The following is a 17,175-nucleotide window of genomic DNA, read 5'->3' as shown; positions in this document are numbered from 1 at the left end:
CCAGGTAAACTACCAGACCACTACAACCTACAACCTCAGGTGCTGATCTGAGGCCCCAACACAAAAAAACAAGTAACCTGGTCCATAGCTCCCAGCACAAGAAGTCTAGTACACTGCCCAGTGGTCCCCAGAAACAGATATCAAATTTAAAAGCCAGAAAAAAGGCAAAACAACATGATCAAGAAGCATCCAAGTAAAACAGTGATTATAGAGAGGTATCTTGCTGACTGGGAAGATCAAAACACAAATTCAGGAGAGGACAACATGGTTAATAAACCTACAACCAAAGCTTGAAAGAGGAATATGAACTGTTCTCAAACCAAAATAAAAATTTTTAGAAGAGCTCAAGAAGGGTTTTAAAAGTCCAATTAGAGAAGTAGAGGAAAAAAATGAATGATTCCTTTTTTTTTTAAAAGCAATTGGGGTTAAATAATTTGCTCAAGGTTACACAGCCAGTTATTTCTGGGTGTGGTGCTGAATATCTGAGCCTGGATTTGATCCAGGTCATCCCGACACTGGAGCCAGTGCTCTCACTTGCTGAGCCACCTGGCCACCCCTAAGTAATTGGGGTTAAGTAACTTGCTCAAGGTTACACAGACAGGTATTTCTGGGTGGGTGCTAAGTGTCTGAGCCTGGGATTCAATCTCCAGGTCATCCCGACACTGGAGCCGGTGCTCTTACTCCCTGTGCTACCTGGCTGCCCCTGAATGATTCCTTTAAAAATACAATTGACAAAATGGGAAAAAACTGTACACTGAAGAAAACATTTCCTTAAAAAGTACAACTGGGCAATTGGAAAATGAGGTATAAAATCTAAGTGAAGAAAACAATAAATTAAAAACTAAAATTTGGCAAGTGGAATTTAATGCCTGGAAGCTAATGAGACATCAAGAAGTGGTCAAAAAAATACAAAAGAATGAAAAAATAGGGGGCGGGGTCAAGATGTCATGGTAGAAACAGGACTTCCCCATGGCTCCCCCTTCCACCTCCTCCAATTCATGTAAAAAATAACTCTAAACAATCTTTGGAGCTACAGAACCCACAAAATGACAGAGAGAAGCTACACTCCCACTGAAGACAGCCTAGCAGGCCAGCAGGAAGGGACCAGCATAGCACTCTGAGAGCCAAGCCTAAGTTCCCCCCCTCCCAAGAGTCCTAAGTTTTAGCCTCAGGGTGCTCACAACCAGCCTCTAGCTAGAGGAACTTTAGATCACCAGCAACTGTTGCAGTTTCCAGAATTATCAAGCCATAGATGCTAAGGACAAAGTGAGATGTCAGTGCAGTGTGGACTCTGGGAACCAGGAGTCCTGGAGTGCAGTCCGGTCTTTGCCTCTGGGGTGAGAAGCAGCTGAGGTGTGATGGCCATGCAATCACTGCTTTGTGACTACTTCAGAGTTCCTCAACTTCAAATTGTAGGGGGACCAAGTGACCGGTCTAAGGGGTAATCGTTCTTGCTTTAACCTGCTTGGATCTGGATCACTATTTTGGGTAGAGGTCCTGGGGTGTGACCAGTTTGCCAGAGCATGTGGAGACTTCAGAGAGGACACCCAACTAATAATAGCTCTAGCAGCTGTGAAAACCCCAGTGATTGGGACAAAGGTCCCCTCTCTGGTAGGAGAGTTCTACTGTGGCAAAAAAGCTCAAAAGTTAAGTAGTTGAGTGGCAACATGAGCAAGCAAAGGAAGCAAAGCAAGAAGAGCAACTCAACATTAGACTACTATTTTGGGGACAAAAAGGATCAAAGCATGGAACAGGAGGAAGACAGTGAGGTCAGAACTCCTGCACCAAAAGCTTCCAAGAAAAATATGAGTTGGTTACAAGACATAGAGGAGCTTAAGAAGGATTTTGAAAACCAAATAAGAGAAGTAGAAGAAAAATTGGGAAGAGAAATGAGAACCATGCAAGAAAATTATGAAATGAGAGTCAACAACTTGACTGAAGAAAATAACACCTTAAAAAATAGACTAACACAAATGGCAAAAGAGGCTCAAAATACAAGTGGGAAAAGAATGCCTTAAAAAGCCGAATTTGGGAGATGGAAAAAGAATCTCAAAAGCTCACTAAAGAGAATCATTCCTTCAGAATTAGACTGGAACAAATGGAAGCTAGTGACTTTATGAGAAATCAAGATACTATTAAACAGATCCAAAAGAATGAAAAAATAGAAGGTAATGTGAAATATCTCATTGGAAAAACCACTGACCTGGAAAATAGATCCAGGAGAGATAATTTTAAAATTATTGGATTACCTGAAAGCCATGATAAAAAAAAGAACCTAGAAATCATCCTTCAAGAAATTCTCAAGGAAAATTGCCCTGATATTTTAGAACCAGAGGGCAAAAAAGAAGTTGAAAGAATCCAACAATAATTTCCTGAAAAAAGATCCCAGAAAGAAAACTGCTAGAAATGTTATAGCCAGGTTCCAGAGTTCCCAGATCAAGGAGAGAATATTACAAGCAGCCAAGAAGAAACAATTTGAATATTTTGAAAACACAATCAGGATAACACAGGATATGGCAGCTTCTACACTGAGGGATCAAAGGGCTTGGAATATGATATTCTGGAGGTCAAAGGAGCTGGGATTAAGAGCAAGAATCACTTACCTAGCAAAACTGAGTATCATATTTCAGGGAGAAAATATGGTCATTCAATGGAATAGAGGACTTTCAAGCAATCTTGATGAAAAAGTCAAAGTTGAATAGAAAATTTGACATTCAGATACAAGAAGCATGAGAAGGTAAACAAGGAAAAGAAATCAAAAGAAACTTATCAAAGTTGAACTATTTACATTCCTACATGGAAAATGATAATTGTAACTTATGAAACTTTTCTCAGTATAAGAATATTTGAAGTGAATAGAAATGTATATACAAACATACACATATGTATACATACATATATATGTATAGAGGAGTGTATATGGGTGTATGAATAAATATGTGAGTGTATGTATATATGTGTACAGGTATATATAAACAGGGAGCACAGGACCAATTGAATAGGAAGGGATGATACCTAAAAGGTGAAATTAAGAGGTAAGAAAGGAATATAATGAAATGAGATGGGGAGAGACAGAATGGGGTAAATTATCTCATATAGAAGAGGCAAGGGAAAACTGTTACAATGGAGGGGAAGAACATGAAGGAAAAAAGGAATCAGTCAACCTTATTCTAATTGAATTTGGTTTAGGGAGGGAATGACACACTAAATAGGGTGTCTCACCCCAAAGGAGAGTAGGGGAAAGGGGATGAGAAGGGAGTTGAGGTAAGGGAGGACAGGCTGTGGGCGAGGGAAGTTGGAAGCACCTACTTTTGCAAAGGGACAAGATCGACGTAGAGAATAGAACAAGTGGGGGGTGGTATAGGATGGAGGGATTTATAGTCAGTCTTTCACAATATATCCACTATGGAAATGTTTTGCATAGCTACACATGAACAACCTATATTGAATTGTGTATCTTCCCAGTAAGGGTGGATGATGAGGGAGGAAGGGAAAGAATCTGGAATTCAAAGTTTTTAATTTAAATGTTTAAATTTTATATATATATATGTGTGTGTGTGTGTGTGTGTGTGTGTGTGTGTGTGTGTGTATGTATGTATATATGTATATAATTATTTTACATGTAACTGGGAAATAAGATATACACTGGGGCATAGAGATCCAACGTGTCCTACTGAAAAGTTGGAGGGGGATGGGGGAAAATATGGGAGAGAGCAGGTTGGGGGAAGGGATATTCAGTGGGATCACTGTTTTGGGGTAGTGGGTAGGGGGAAAATGGGGAGAAAATTTGGAACTCAAAATCCTGTGGAAATGAATGACGCAAAATAAAAAAGAAAAAAAGAGAAAAAAAGAATGAAAAAAATAGAAGAAAATGTAAAATACCCCATTGCAGAAACAACAGACATGTAAAACAGATTGAGGAGACATAATTTGACAATTATTGGTCTACCTGAAAGCCATGATGAAAAAAAAAATCCTGTACAGAATTTTTCAAGAAACCAAGAAAAATTGCCCTCAGGTCCTAGAATTAGAGAGTAAAATAGTGATCAAAATAATCCACTGATCATTTTCTGAAAGAGATCCCAAATTGAAATCATCAAGGAATATTATATCCAAATTACAGAATTATCAGATAAGGGAGAAAATACTGCAAGTAGTCAGAAAGAAACAATCCAAGTATTATAGAACTAGAGTCAGAATCACACTGTACCTTGCAACTTCTACAGTAAAAGATCATAAGACTTAGAATATGATATTCCACAAGACAAAGGAACTTGGATTAAAACCAAGGATCAACTACCCAGTAAAAGTGGACTTACTTGTACAGAGGAGGAAATACATATCCAATGAAATAGGGGATTTCTAGACTTTCCTGATGAAAAGACCATAGCTCAATGGAAAACTTGATCTTCAAATACAAGACTCAATAGAGGCATATAAAGGGGAAAAGGAAAGAACAAAACAACATGCTATTCAATAAGGACAAACTGTTTACATCCTTATGTGGGAAGATGATACTTATAATACTTGAGAATTGTATCTTTACTACATCATATAGAAAGGAAATACATAGAGGGTGTGGGTATAAGTTCATTTTGATGATGATAAAAGAAACCCAATTAAGCTGTGAAACATGATTGTAATGGGAGAATAGAAAAGGAGGAGGCAGAAAAGGGTAAATTACATAACATGAAGAGGCACAGAAACATATTAGAATAGAAGGAAAGAGGGGAGTCAGATGAGCATTGTTTGAACTTTACTCTCTTTGGATTCAAGGAGGGAATAACATACTCAGTTAGGTATAGAAATCTAACTTGCCCTATAGGCAGCTGGAGGGAAAGGGGAAAGAAAAGGAAGGGTGTGGATAAAAGGAAAGGAAGAAGTAGTAAGGAAAAACAGAGAGAAAAGGGAGTGGGGTGGATAGAAGAGAGGGAAGATTGAAGGAGGTAGTCATCAAAAGCAAAAGTATAGTGAGGAGGGAAAGAGAGAAAGGAGAAAGAAAAGTGTAAATGAAGAGAAAGACATAGATAGTAATCATAACTGTGAATGTGAATGGGATAAACTCTCCCATAAAACAGAAATAGAGAGCAGAATAGAATAAAAATGATAATCCTACAATATGTTGTTTACAGGAAACACATTTGAAAAGAGGGATACACACAGGGAATAAGGGAAAGGCTAGAGCAAAAAATATTATGCTTCAGCTGAAGTAAAACAAAAGAATAAAAAAAAGGAGGGGCAGCAATCCTGATCTCAGACAAAGCAATGCAAAAAAAAAAAATAGATTTAACTTAAAGAGTTAAGGAAGGAAACTATATCCTGCTAAAAGGTACCACAGGCAATGAAGTAATATCATTGCTAAATATATATGGACCAAGTGATAAAGCATCCAAATTCTTGGAGGAAAAATTAGGGGAATTATAGAAAGAAACTGACAGCAAAACAATTCTAGCGGGGACCTCAACCTCAGTCTCTCTGAACTAGATGAATCTAAGTACAAAATAAATGAGAAAGAAGTTAAGGTGGTGAATAGAATTTTACAAAAGTTAGATATAGTAGACCTCTGGAAAAAAATTGAATGGGGATAAAAAGGAATATACAAATATACACATGACCATGTCTTAGGGTATAAAAACCTCACAGTCCAGTGCAGAAAGGCAGAATTATTAAATGCATCCTTTTCAGATCATGATGCAATAAAAATTATATGTAACAAAGGGCCATGGAAAAAATAGAATAAAAATCCATTGGAAACTAAATTAATAATCTAATCCTAAAGAATGAGAGGTTCAAACAACAAATCATAGGAAAACTAACTTCATCCAAGATAATGACAATATGAGACAACATACAAAAACTTATGGGATCCAGTGAAAGCAGCTCTTGGGGGAAGTTTTTTTTTTTAAATCTCTGAATGCTTACATGAATAAAATAGATGAAGAGGAGATCAATAAATTGGGTATGCAACTAAAAAAGCTAGAAAAAAGAACCAATTTAAAATCCCCAATTAAATTCCAAATTAGAAATACTGAAAATGAAAGGAGAGATTAATAAAACTGAAATTAAGAAAACTCTTGAACAAATAAATAAAACTAAGTGCTAGTATATGAAAATAACAATAAAGTAGATAAGTATTTGGTTAATTTGATTTTAAAAAAAGAAAGAAGAAAACCAAATTACCAGTTTAAAAAAATGAAAAGGGTGAATTCACCACCAATGAAGAGGAAATTAAAACAATAAGTAGGAACTACTTTACCCAACTGTGTGCCAATAAATTTGGCAGTCTCAGTGAAATCAATGAATATTTACAAAAATAGAAAATACCCAGGTTAACAGAAGGGGAAGTAAAATATTTAAATAACACCATCTCAGAAAAAAAAAATCGAACAAGCCATCAATGTACTCCTTAGAAAAAAGGCCAGATGGATTTACAAGTGAATTCTATCAGACACTTAAAAACAATTTATTCCAAAATGATAGTGATTATTAGGGATAATAGGAGTAGAATGAGTATCACCAAATTATTTTACAATGCAAAAAATAGTACCGATACCTAAATCAGGAAGAACCAAAAACAGAGAATGAAAATTATAGACCAATTTCTTTAATGAATATAGATGCAAAAAAATAAATAAAATATTAGCAAAAATATTACAACAACTTATCATGAGAATAATACACTATGACAAAGTAAGACATATATAAGGAATGCAAGGATGGTTCAATATTATGAAAATTATCAGCATAATTGATCATATCAACAACAAAACTAGCAGAAAACATAAGATTATCTCAATAGATCCAGAAAAAGTTGTTGACAAAATACAACAGCCATTCCTATTAAAAACACTAGAGAGCATAGGAATGAATGGAGGCTTCCTTAAAATGATAAATAGAAACCTAAAACCATCAGCAAGAATTATATGTAATGGAGATCAGTTAGAAGCATTTCCAATAAGATGAGGGGTGAAATGAGGATGTCCATTATCACCACTGCTATTCAATATGGTACTAGAAATGTTGGCTTTAGCAATAAGAGAAGAAAAGGAAATTAAATGAATTAGAAGCTAGAAGAAATAAAGGTATCACTCTTTGCAGATAATATGAAGATATACTTAGAGAATCCTAGAGAATCAAGTAAAAATTATTTGAAATAATAAATAACTTTAGCAAAGTTGTAGGATATAAAATAAATCCACATAAATCATTAGCATCTCTACATATTATTAACAAAATCCAACAACAAGAAATAGAAGGATAAATTCCATTTAAAATTACTGTAGAAATTATAAAATATTTGGGAGTCTACCTGCCAAAACAAACCCACAAACTATATGACCATGATTACAAAACATTTTTCATGCAAATAAAGTCAGATCTAAATAATTTGAAAAACATCAGTAGTTCATGGGTAGGCCGAGCTATTATAATAAAAATGACAGTTCTACCTAAATTATTTTACTTATAAAGTGCCATATCAATCAAACTACCAAAAAAAATTACAGAGCTAGAAAAAATAATAAAATTCATCTGGAAGAAAAAAAGTCCAGAATATCAAGGAAATTTATGAAAAGAAATGCAAGAGCCTAGCCATACCAAATCTTAAATTGTATTATAAAGCAGCAACCATCAAAATTACTTGGGACTGGCTAAGAAATAGAGTGGTGGATCAGTGGAATAGGTTGAGTACACAAGACACAATAATCAATGACTATAGTACTCTACTGCTTGAAAAACTCAAAACCTTCAGCTTCTGGGATAAGAACTCACTATTTGACAAAAACTTCTGGGAAAAATGGAAAATAGTATGGTAGAAATTGTGCATAGACAACTATCTTACAAAATAAAATCAAATGGGTACATGATTTACATATAAAGGCTGATACTACAAGCAAACTGGAAGAGCGTGGAATTTTTACATGTCAGATTTATGAACAAAGGAAGAATTTTTGACCAAACAAGAAATAGAAAACATTATAAAGTGGATAATTTTTATTACATTAAATTGAAATGTTTTTTGAACAAACAAAGCCAATGAAAGCAAGATTAGGAAGGAAGCAGAAAATTGGGGAGAAATTTTTACAACCAGTGTCTCTGATAAAGACTCATTTCTTTTATTTATTTATTTATTTGTTCATTCATTCATTCATTCATTTATTTTTAAAGCAATTGGGTTAAGTAACTTGCTCAAGGTTACATGGCCAGGTGTTTCTGGGTGGGTGCTAAGTGTCTGAGCCCGGATTCGATCCCCAGGTCATCCCAACACTGGATCCGGTGCTCTTACTCGCTGTGCTACCTGACCGCCCCTAATCATTTCTAATTAGAATCATTTCTAAACTATAAAGAGAACTTATTCAAAATCATAAGAATACAAGTCATTCCCCAATTAATAAATGGGCAAAGGATATGAACAGGCAATTTTCTGAGGAAGAAATTAAAGCTATCTATAGTCATAGGGAAAAAAATTGCTCTAAATTACTATTGATCAGAAAAATGCAAGTCAAAACAACTCTTAGGTGCCACATCACACCTGTCATATTGGCTAACATGACAAAGTGGTAAAATTATAAATGTTGGAGAAGATGTGGGAAAATTGGAACACTAAATACACTGTTGGTGAAGTTATGAACTGATCCGACCATTCTGGAGAACAATTTGGAACTCTGTTCAAAAGCTTATAAAAATGTTCATATGCTTGGTCCCAGGAATGCCACTTCTAGGGTTATATTCCAAAGAGATAAAAAAAAATGGGAAAAGGACCCACAAGTAAAAAAATATTTATATCAACGCTTTTTTGGGGGGCAAAGAATTAGAAACTGAGGGGATAGCCATCAATTGGGGAATGTTTGAACAAGTTGTGGTATATAAATATAATAGAATATTATTGTGCTATAAGAAATGAGGAGCAGGGAAACTTCAGAAAAAAAACTCTAAAGACTTTTATGAATTCATGCTGAGTAGTGGGAGCAGAACCAGGAGACCATTGTACACAGTTATAGTCACATTGTGTAAAGACTAACTTCTATAGACTTAGCTCTTCTCAGCAATTCAAGGTTCTAAGACCAAAAGGCTCTTGTTGGAAAATGTCATCCACACTCAGAGAAAGAATTATGGAGTCTGAATGCACATGGAAGCAAACTATTTGCTCTCCTTTTGTTTTTGTTTGTTTGTTTTGTTTCTTCTTTCATATGTTCCTCCTATTAGTTCTAACTCTTCTTTAAATCATTGAAAATACATCTAATAAGAATGTATATGAAAAGCCTATATCAAATTCCATGCCTTCTTGGCAAGAGGGAGGGAAAGTAAAGGGCAAAACTGTAAAAGTCAAAATCTTGTGGAACAGAATGTTGAAAACAAAAAAAAAATTAAAATAATGTATGGAAAGCCTTTGGAAAGCTTTAATATGACATATAGCAATGATATGCTGGTAAATTTAACAACCAGCTATCAAAAATCTGTTAATGGCATAATTGTATATTTTATCTGCTTTATTACTACTCCCATCTTTTTCCTTTCAAATTTATTTATTTTGAGTTTACAACATTCAGTTGCACAAGATTTTGACTTCCAAATTTTCTCCCCCTTTCTCTTCTCCCCCCTCCCTCCCCAATACTGCATGCAATGTGATATGGGTTCTATATACACCTTTACATCAAAACATATTTTCTCAATAGTCAAGTTGTAAAGAAGAATTATAACCAAAGGAATGAACCATGAGAATGAAGAAACAAAAGAGACAGAGAGAGCAGATAGTTTGCTTTAATCTGTATTCAAACTCTGTAATTCTTTCTTTGAATGTGTATAACCTTTCCCATCAAGACTCTTTTAGAGTTCTCAGAACCTTGCATTGCTGAGAAGAGCCAAATCTATCAAAGTTTGTCATCAAAAATAGAATGTGTTTATAATTATGAACAATGTTCTCTTGGTTCTGCTCCCCTCACTCAGCATCAATTCATATAAATCTTTCCAGGTTATTATTAAGTTCATCTGCTCCTTGTTTCTTATAGCACAATAGTATTCCATTGCATTCATATGATGGGCATTTCCTTGATGTCCAATTCTTTGCCACCACAAAAATTACTGCTATAAATAGTTTTTATACAAGGGTGCTATTTCCATTTGTGTGATTTCTTTGGGTTAAAGTCCTAGAAGTGGTATTCCTGGGTCAAAGGGCATGCACATTTTTATACCTGATTGGGCATAGTTCTAAATTGCTCTCCAGAATGATTGGATCAGTTCATAACTCCATAATCCATCAATCCATTAGTGTTCCAATTTTCCCTCATATTTTCCAGCATTTATAATATTCCTGTTTTATCATGTTAGCCAATCTGACAGGAGAGATGCGATACCTAAGAGTTGTTTTGATTTGCATTTCTTGAATCAATAGTTATTTAGAGCATTTTTTCATATGCTTATAGATATGTTTAATTTCTTTCTCTGAAAACTGCCATTTGACCATCTATCAATTGGTGAATGACTTGTATTATTTTAAATCTGATTCACTTCTTTTAGTATTTTAGAAATGAGGCCTTTATCAGAGACACTGGTTATAAAAGTTCTTTCCCAATTTTCTGTTTCCCTCCTAATCTTGGTTGCATTGGCTTTGTTTATACAAAACCTTTTTAATTTAATGTAATCAAAATTATCTATTTTGCATTTTGTAATGCTGTCTATCTCTTGTTTGGTCATAAAATTTTCCCTTCTCCATAAATCTGACATGTGAACTATTCCTTGCTTTCCCACATTGCTTTTAATATCAGCTCTTATCCCATCTTTTGTTAAGCTTAGAAATCAACAATATCAGAAACAAAAAAGCAATGCCTTATTTATAGTGTTCCTTATTTATAGTGTTTTCCAATTTTTAAGATGTAAATTCTCACACTGAAAATTTTAAAATTGGCTCTTTTAAACCCATAGAATTTGGCTTTGGTACACCTTGGTATATAACAGTTATGCTTGTACTAGAAGACAGAAAATTATGTCAGGTGGTTGAAAAATATTTTAGAATGGCAAGAAAATGAGCCTAAGATCAACCTGCATAATCGTCTTTTACTCTCATCATCTGTCAATGGCGTATTTATGTAGTGACACTGAACAGAGATCAATTTGGAATTTGAGCCTCCTTTGTTCCTAAATGAACTTTGCTATCTAATATCCATCTAAGTTCACATATAACCATCTACTAAATTACAAATTGTTATTAGACTATTACAAAGGGACTGAGTAATTCTTCAATGGAAACTTCTAGATAAGGTGTTACCTTGTATGATTCCAAACTCTCCCCAGTTGTATTATCATCTTTTGTACTCTGTAGGCTGTAACCCTACTCATCACAATGGAAATTAAATTGACTTATTGATGATTTCTTACTAGAATATAAATGAGTCATAATAACCATTCCACTATATGAAGATAAATGAGAAGTACATAATCATCGAATTGAACAGGTTGTTCCTTTAAATAATCATTTAGATGGTCAGTCTCAATGTGAATTTGGAGGCAATTTAGCAGTATTTGTCAGGCAATTTGATTTTGTTCCTACTGTCTCTCAGAGATCTTTTCAGGATCAGGTAATTGAATCCTTTGGGATTATAAATTCTCTGTCCTTTTTTTCTCTGGCTAGACATGGTGAATAAACTCTTAATATTTCTATCCAGTCTGAATTAAGTAGTAGGAAATTTTTGACCCTTTTAATATAGAATTTGTTAAATTTGAGTCTGAAAGTCTACCATTTGAGAGAGCAGAATGCTCAGTACCTCTTTTGCAAATACCCATAAATTGGGTCCTTTGTGGTAAGAAAGCCTTCATTGTGACAATAAAAAGAAGAAGTGATTTTGAGAGAAACACCTTTTTTATATATTTTTAAATGAAAAACTCTGACAATGCATCGGCATTCATCCCTAGGAAATTTGGGGCAGAAATCCAAAATGTAGGGACTGAAGGAAGCCTGAGTCTACGGTGCCCTCTCCATTTACCCTGTTCTGCCATAACAAAGTGAATGCGGATGCTAAACGAATAGTGAAAAACTAAAGGGAGCAATAAGGAGAGGGACAGCCCTTCTGATATAAAGCTCAGGGGTCTAAGAGGCATAATTATCCATATACAATAAATGCATATATTTCTGCTGAAAGGCTAAGGAATTGAAGTCATAGAAAAATGAATTCTATTTTTGTTGTTCTCTAGTTATTGGCAATTCTTTTGACTTCTATAAGTTAAAACTGTTTTCTGACTATGTAATATCAGACTTTAAAGTAGTACTCTGAGATAGTAGGGGAATCATTCAAACACTTATAAAATCTGTTTTGCATGTTCAGGGTGGAACCAATGTCCAGAGTGTGTGTTAATGTGCTTTAAGATTATGCCTCCTATCCTTATTGATTCCATCTGAGTTGAAACTCCTCCCCTAGTCAGAGTCTAGAGTCCAGTCAGTCTTTGCTGGTTTACCAAGTCACTAAGACTTTCAGTATACTACAATCTATTATTTGATGAGAGATGAATTAAGCATTTTTATTACTAAAATGTAGGTCATGAAATGAAAAAGAAAACTTAGAAAACTTAAATGAAAAATCAATAGGAAGCATGGGAGAGGGATAATGACTGATATATAATCACAATCCTATAGAATTTAGTTGTCTTTCCATCATCTTTTTTATTTCAGTTGTGTTTCCATCATGTGTGCCTGTGTGCACACACATGCACACTCACACACAAACACATACACAGTTCAAAATTATTTTTTACATCACCAAAGCATATTATAATAACAATACGCTATATGTATTCATCAATTTGATTTCCAATGTGACTGACTCAGATATGAAAAGTTAATACTGAAGGAATGCATTTGATTCCAAATTCAGATGATAAAATCATATTCCTTAGGCAGTGAAAGACATTGGCTAAACATTTTTAGGGGGAAAGCAGCTAATTTAAAATTAAGACAAAATTTATTGTATTGATTTTGAATTAGTTGCATTACTTATAGGAGAACCTCAGTATTGACCAATATAGGAGAAAGATCTAAAGTCAGCACAAAAGACATGATGAAATTGATAACTTCCTAACGGGTAAAAAGGATAAATATGAAATTCAAAAGATAATTATTAAGTGCCTCAAACATTCAGAGCACTAGGATAGACTCTGAAGATACAAAGACAAAATCAAATATTACCTGTTCTCAAGGAACTTACATTCTACTGGGAGGGGTCATGAACTAAAGATGTAAATAGATAAAAACAAAATGTTTATAAAGTTATAAACAAAATAATTACAGGACAGAGATAACTGTTAGCAAAAGGGAACTCAGAAAAGACCTATATGTTACATGTGCTTTCAGAGAAGCTAAAGATGAAATAAAACATAGCAGAATACTTTCATTCTTAACAATACAGCCATTATTTAAGGAAACAAAGGCACTTTAGTAATACACATTTTGTAAAGGCTCATACCTTGGGTTTTCTCAATATATTTTTGTTCCACAGTTAATTGAAATCTAATGAAGGCTACAGACAAATCATAATACAATACAGCAAAGACTACAGAAGATGAAGTAGCAATGGAAATCCCAAGATTGCTCCAATCATGGCTGGGGGCAGTTAAATTCAATCTTAATAGGGCTAAATTATACTAAATGAAATTATTGTGGGGAACATGAAAGGGTTAGATACACAAATATCACCATTCAGGGAATCATCTCTCTTCTTTTGGAGGTCAGAATGTCTGCACTGACTTTAAGGAATCACTCCCCAAACTTCTAAATGAAGTCATATAAAATGAAATGAAAAATGTCAGTGGGATCCAGAGCCCTTCTCTTTAAGCAAAACCACATCATTTTCTACAAGATGCTTTGCTTAGAAAATGAGGACTTTACTCAGTCATAGCTATACCAGAATAGCATTGCAAACCTTGGTGACAGAAAAGAAAATCAAGCAACAACAAAAACAAACCTCAGATGCATCCTTGAAGGATGAATGGGTCCTATAATATAGCTTATACATTCTGGTATGATTTGCTTTCTCTGCATAGTGAATCACTTAATTCCTTGCACATAGTAGGTACATGATTAATGTTTAAATTGGGACTGTCTGAAATTGAGTTGAATAGTTATTGAATGAGTATCAAATAAATTTTATAGACACACACAATCACACAAAACTTAAAAGGCCCATATATTTGACATTTTAATTTAGGTTTGTTTTATCGTTCTGTTGTAGTTTAGTCTCTTACCTACCTTATAGATGTGCTGTGTGGAAAGAGTTTTGTAACATTAAAATGTTCATGTACATAAGATTTTTTTCCAATCTCATTTGTTTCTATTCCCAGTTACTACCAGGTAAGAATAAGATTTCATGGGGCGGCCAGGTAGCACAGCAAGTAAGAGCACCGGCTCCAGTGTTGAGAAGACCTGGAGATCGAATCCTGGGCTCAGCCACTTAGCACCCACCCAGAAACACCTGGCCATGTAACCTTGAGCAAGTTACTTAACCCCAATTGCTTAGGGGCGGCCAGGTGGCTCAGCGAGTAAGAGCCCAGTTCCAGTGTCGGGATGACCTGGATCAAATCCGGGCTCAGATACTCAGCACCACACCCAGAAATAACTGGCCGTGTAACCTTGAGCAAGTTACTTAACCCCGATTGCTTAAAAAAAAAAAAGAATAAGATTTCATTTTGTGATCTCTTTTTTCCTCAGTGGTCTTTTCTCAATCCTCAACCTTATTGAGGTAGTTAGGAAGAGTATTGGACAGAATTCTGTAGTTTGGAGGCAGAAAGAAATGATTTTGAGAAGACCTGAGATCAAATCTGGTCTCAAACCTAGCCTCAGATCAATGCTATTCTATTAACTATCCATATGATCTTAGGGAAATCATTTAACCTCTGTCAGCCTCAGTTTCATCATTTATAATATGGGATAATAGAACCTACCTCATAAAGTTTTTGTGAAAATCAAACGAGATAATATAAGCAAATTCTTTTGCAAAACTAAAAGTTCTATATTTATTGAGGTCTCCATAACATTTAACAACATCCACTATTTCTACCTATAGTCTATTTCTTCTCATATATTTTCTTTTTTTTTACATGATAATTTTATTTTATTTTGAAAGGAATAGCAAGTTGTGCACAGCAGATATGCAGTTTCATGTATAAGCATCTTTTTATTATGCCTTCTAATAGAAATGCATATTTATTCCCTAAATTTAAATATATATATATATATATATATATATATATATATATATATATATATATATATATCACTTTTGATAGCAGAAAAGATGGAAACCACTAGAAGGGAATGTTTTATGCACTGCCAAGTAAATTCACTGTCACTGACATTTTTATGTAACTATGTCTTTGGTATAAAGGAAGTTTCAATTTTGAGGGTGAAGGAAAGAAGTCTTTTTCCAGAAACAACTGTGGTGAAATAGACAATGAAGAGACAGGATGAGAGAATGATGAAGGCAATGTGTGGTGCAGGTTGATGAACTGATCATGGACTTATCCTCTCTAAGTTAAATATTCACGTTCAACAAAAACCACAGCCTTAAACAAAATGACTACCAGAAGAATCAGTGTCAACAGATCAGGCCACTTCTCTGAGCAGGAACAGTTTTTTGCTAACTTGGAGGGAAAATGGAGCCAACACATAGTTGGCAACAGTAGAGCAAAAAAGGAGTGGTTAGCTTTTAGAGATTTGGTGCATAGCACTACATCTACTCATCTGTGTCAGAACAATCACAAACATCAAGACTTATTTGAGTAAAATTATGGGGAAATTCAGAAGTTACTAAATGAAGAAATGAGAACTCCACCAGGTTCTGTCTCCTTTGACTTCTTGTATTCGCTTCCTGCTGACAATTTTAGGAGTCTCATTCCTAGATCCAAGTTCATCATTCTTTAATGAGAAAACAAAAGCCAAGGAAGATTTATCTAGCATAGTTTTCTCATAGGTATCCCCTTTTATCTCTAACATTCCATCAACCTTGAAACACAGTCTTCACTAATCTCTGATCTTGCTTCCAAGCTAGGCTTTTAATATCTTTTTTAATGTTTATCACCAGAATCATTTCTTTCAGACTTTGCTGTCCCCACTACCGCTTTTTTTTTAAATACTGTTCTACTTCTTTTATTAGTCATCCTCAATTAATGGTAATTAAAAACATTTTTTTAATTTTCATGATTAGATATGCATTGTCAAGTGGTTATTAAAATTATAGCTAAATCTCAAATGCAAACCTTCTGACACAAAATCTAGTCTTTGTTACTTTGTACTTGGCTGTCTCTTAACTATCTAGTTTCATTCACTTTAACATAACGTTTATCCAAAAAGCTGATATGAATCAAGAACTTGAGTCTTAAAACTTTATTATAGCTCTTCCAGAGAAGGCTCTCACGCCGCCGTTGCAGCCATGTCTCTTGTAATCCCCGAGAAGTTCCAGCACATTTTGAGAGTGCTCAACACCAACATTGATGGAAGGCGGAAAATAGCTTTTGCCATCACAGCCATCAAGGGTGTGGGTCGAAGATATGCCCATGTAGTATTGAGGAAAGCAGACATTGACCTCACCAAAAGGGCTGGTGAGCTCACTGAAGATGAGGTGGAGCGTGTGATCACCATCATGCAGAATCCCCGGCAATACAAGATTCCAGACTGGTTCCTTAACAGACAGAAGGATGTAAAGGATGGAAAATACAGCCAGGTTCTGGCCAACGGTCTGGACAATAAGCTTCGTGAAGATCTGGAGCGACTGAAGAAGATTCGGGCACATCGTGGGCTTCGGCATTTCTGGGTTCTCCGGGTCCGAGGCCAGCACACCAAGACTACAGGCCGCAGGGGTCGCACTGTGGGTGTGTCCAAGAAGAAGTAAACTACTTCACTGGCCTTGTCTGTTAATAAATAGTTTATAACAAAAAACACTTTATTATATATTAGACAAAAATGTATAACTTATCAGAGTACATGGAGTGAGGAATGCCCATATGAAAAGGGATTCTTCTCATCTTTCCTCCTTCAGTCTAAGGAAGGAGGGCAACCCTTACCAAATATCTATTTTCAAACACTCTCACTTCCCCCTCCAGATTCCAGGGGTGGGAGTGGGGAAATAGCAAAATTCTTGCAATAACAAGTCAAAAACAAGCAAAAGAAATGTCCGTATTGGCCATGTCCTAAAT

The 17,175-nt window shown here is 35.0% G+C and overlaps 1 protein-coding gene across 1 annotated transcript; it reads left to right on the top strand.

The window, feature by feature from the left end:
• The first annotated feature begins 16,372 nt into the window (after positions 1 to 16,372).
• On the top strand, positions 16,373 to 16,872 carry LOC138155244 (small ribosomal subunit protein uS13-like). Its single transcript, XM_069080359.1, has one exon. The coding sequence runs from the start codon at positions 16,413 to 16,415 to the stop codon at positions 16,869 to 16,871; it is 459 nt and encodes a 152-aa protein (XP_068936460.1). The 5' UTR covers positions 16,373 to 16,412; the 3' UTR covers position 16,872.
• Positions 16,873 to 17,175: the final 303 nt, after the last annotated feature.

The sequence above is a fragment of the Petaurus breviceps genome, unplaced genomic scaffold (assembly GCF_028583685.1).
Source record: "Petaurus breviceps papuanus isolate PSGF00001 unplaced genomic scaffold, PetGlider_PUasm1.0 91133, whole genome shotgun sequence".
In the NCBI taxonomy this organism is placed as follows: Eukaryota; Metazoa; Chordata; class Mammalia; order Diprotodontia; family Petauridae; genus Petaurus; species Petaurus breviceps.
The sequence above is the reverse complement of the archived record's forward strand: the minus strand, read 5'-3'. Positions and strand labels throughout refer to the sequence as shown.

Excerpts from the sequence above, each read along its gene's own strand:
- LOC138155244 (XM_069080359.1), top strand. The coding sequence starts at position 16,413 with ATGTCTCTTGTAATCCCCGAGAAGTTCCAGCACATTTTGAGAGTGCTC.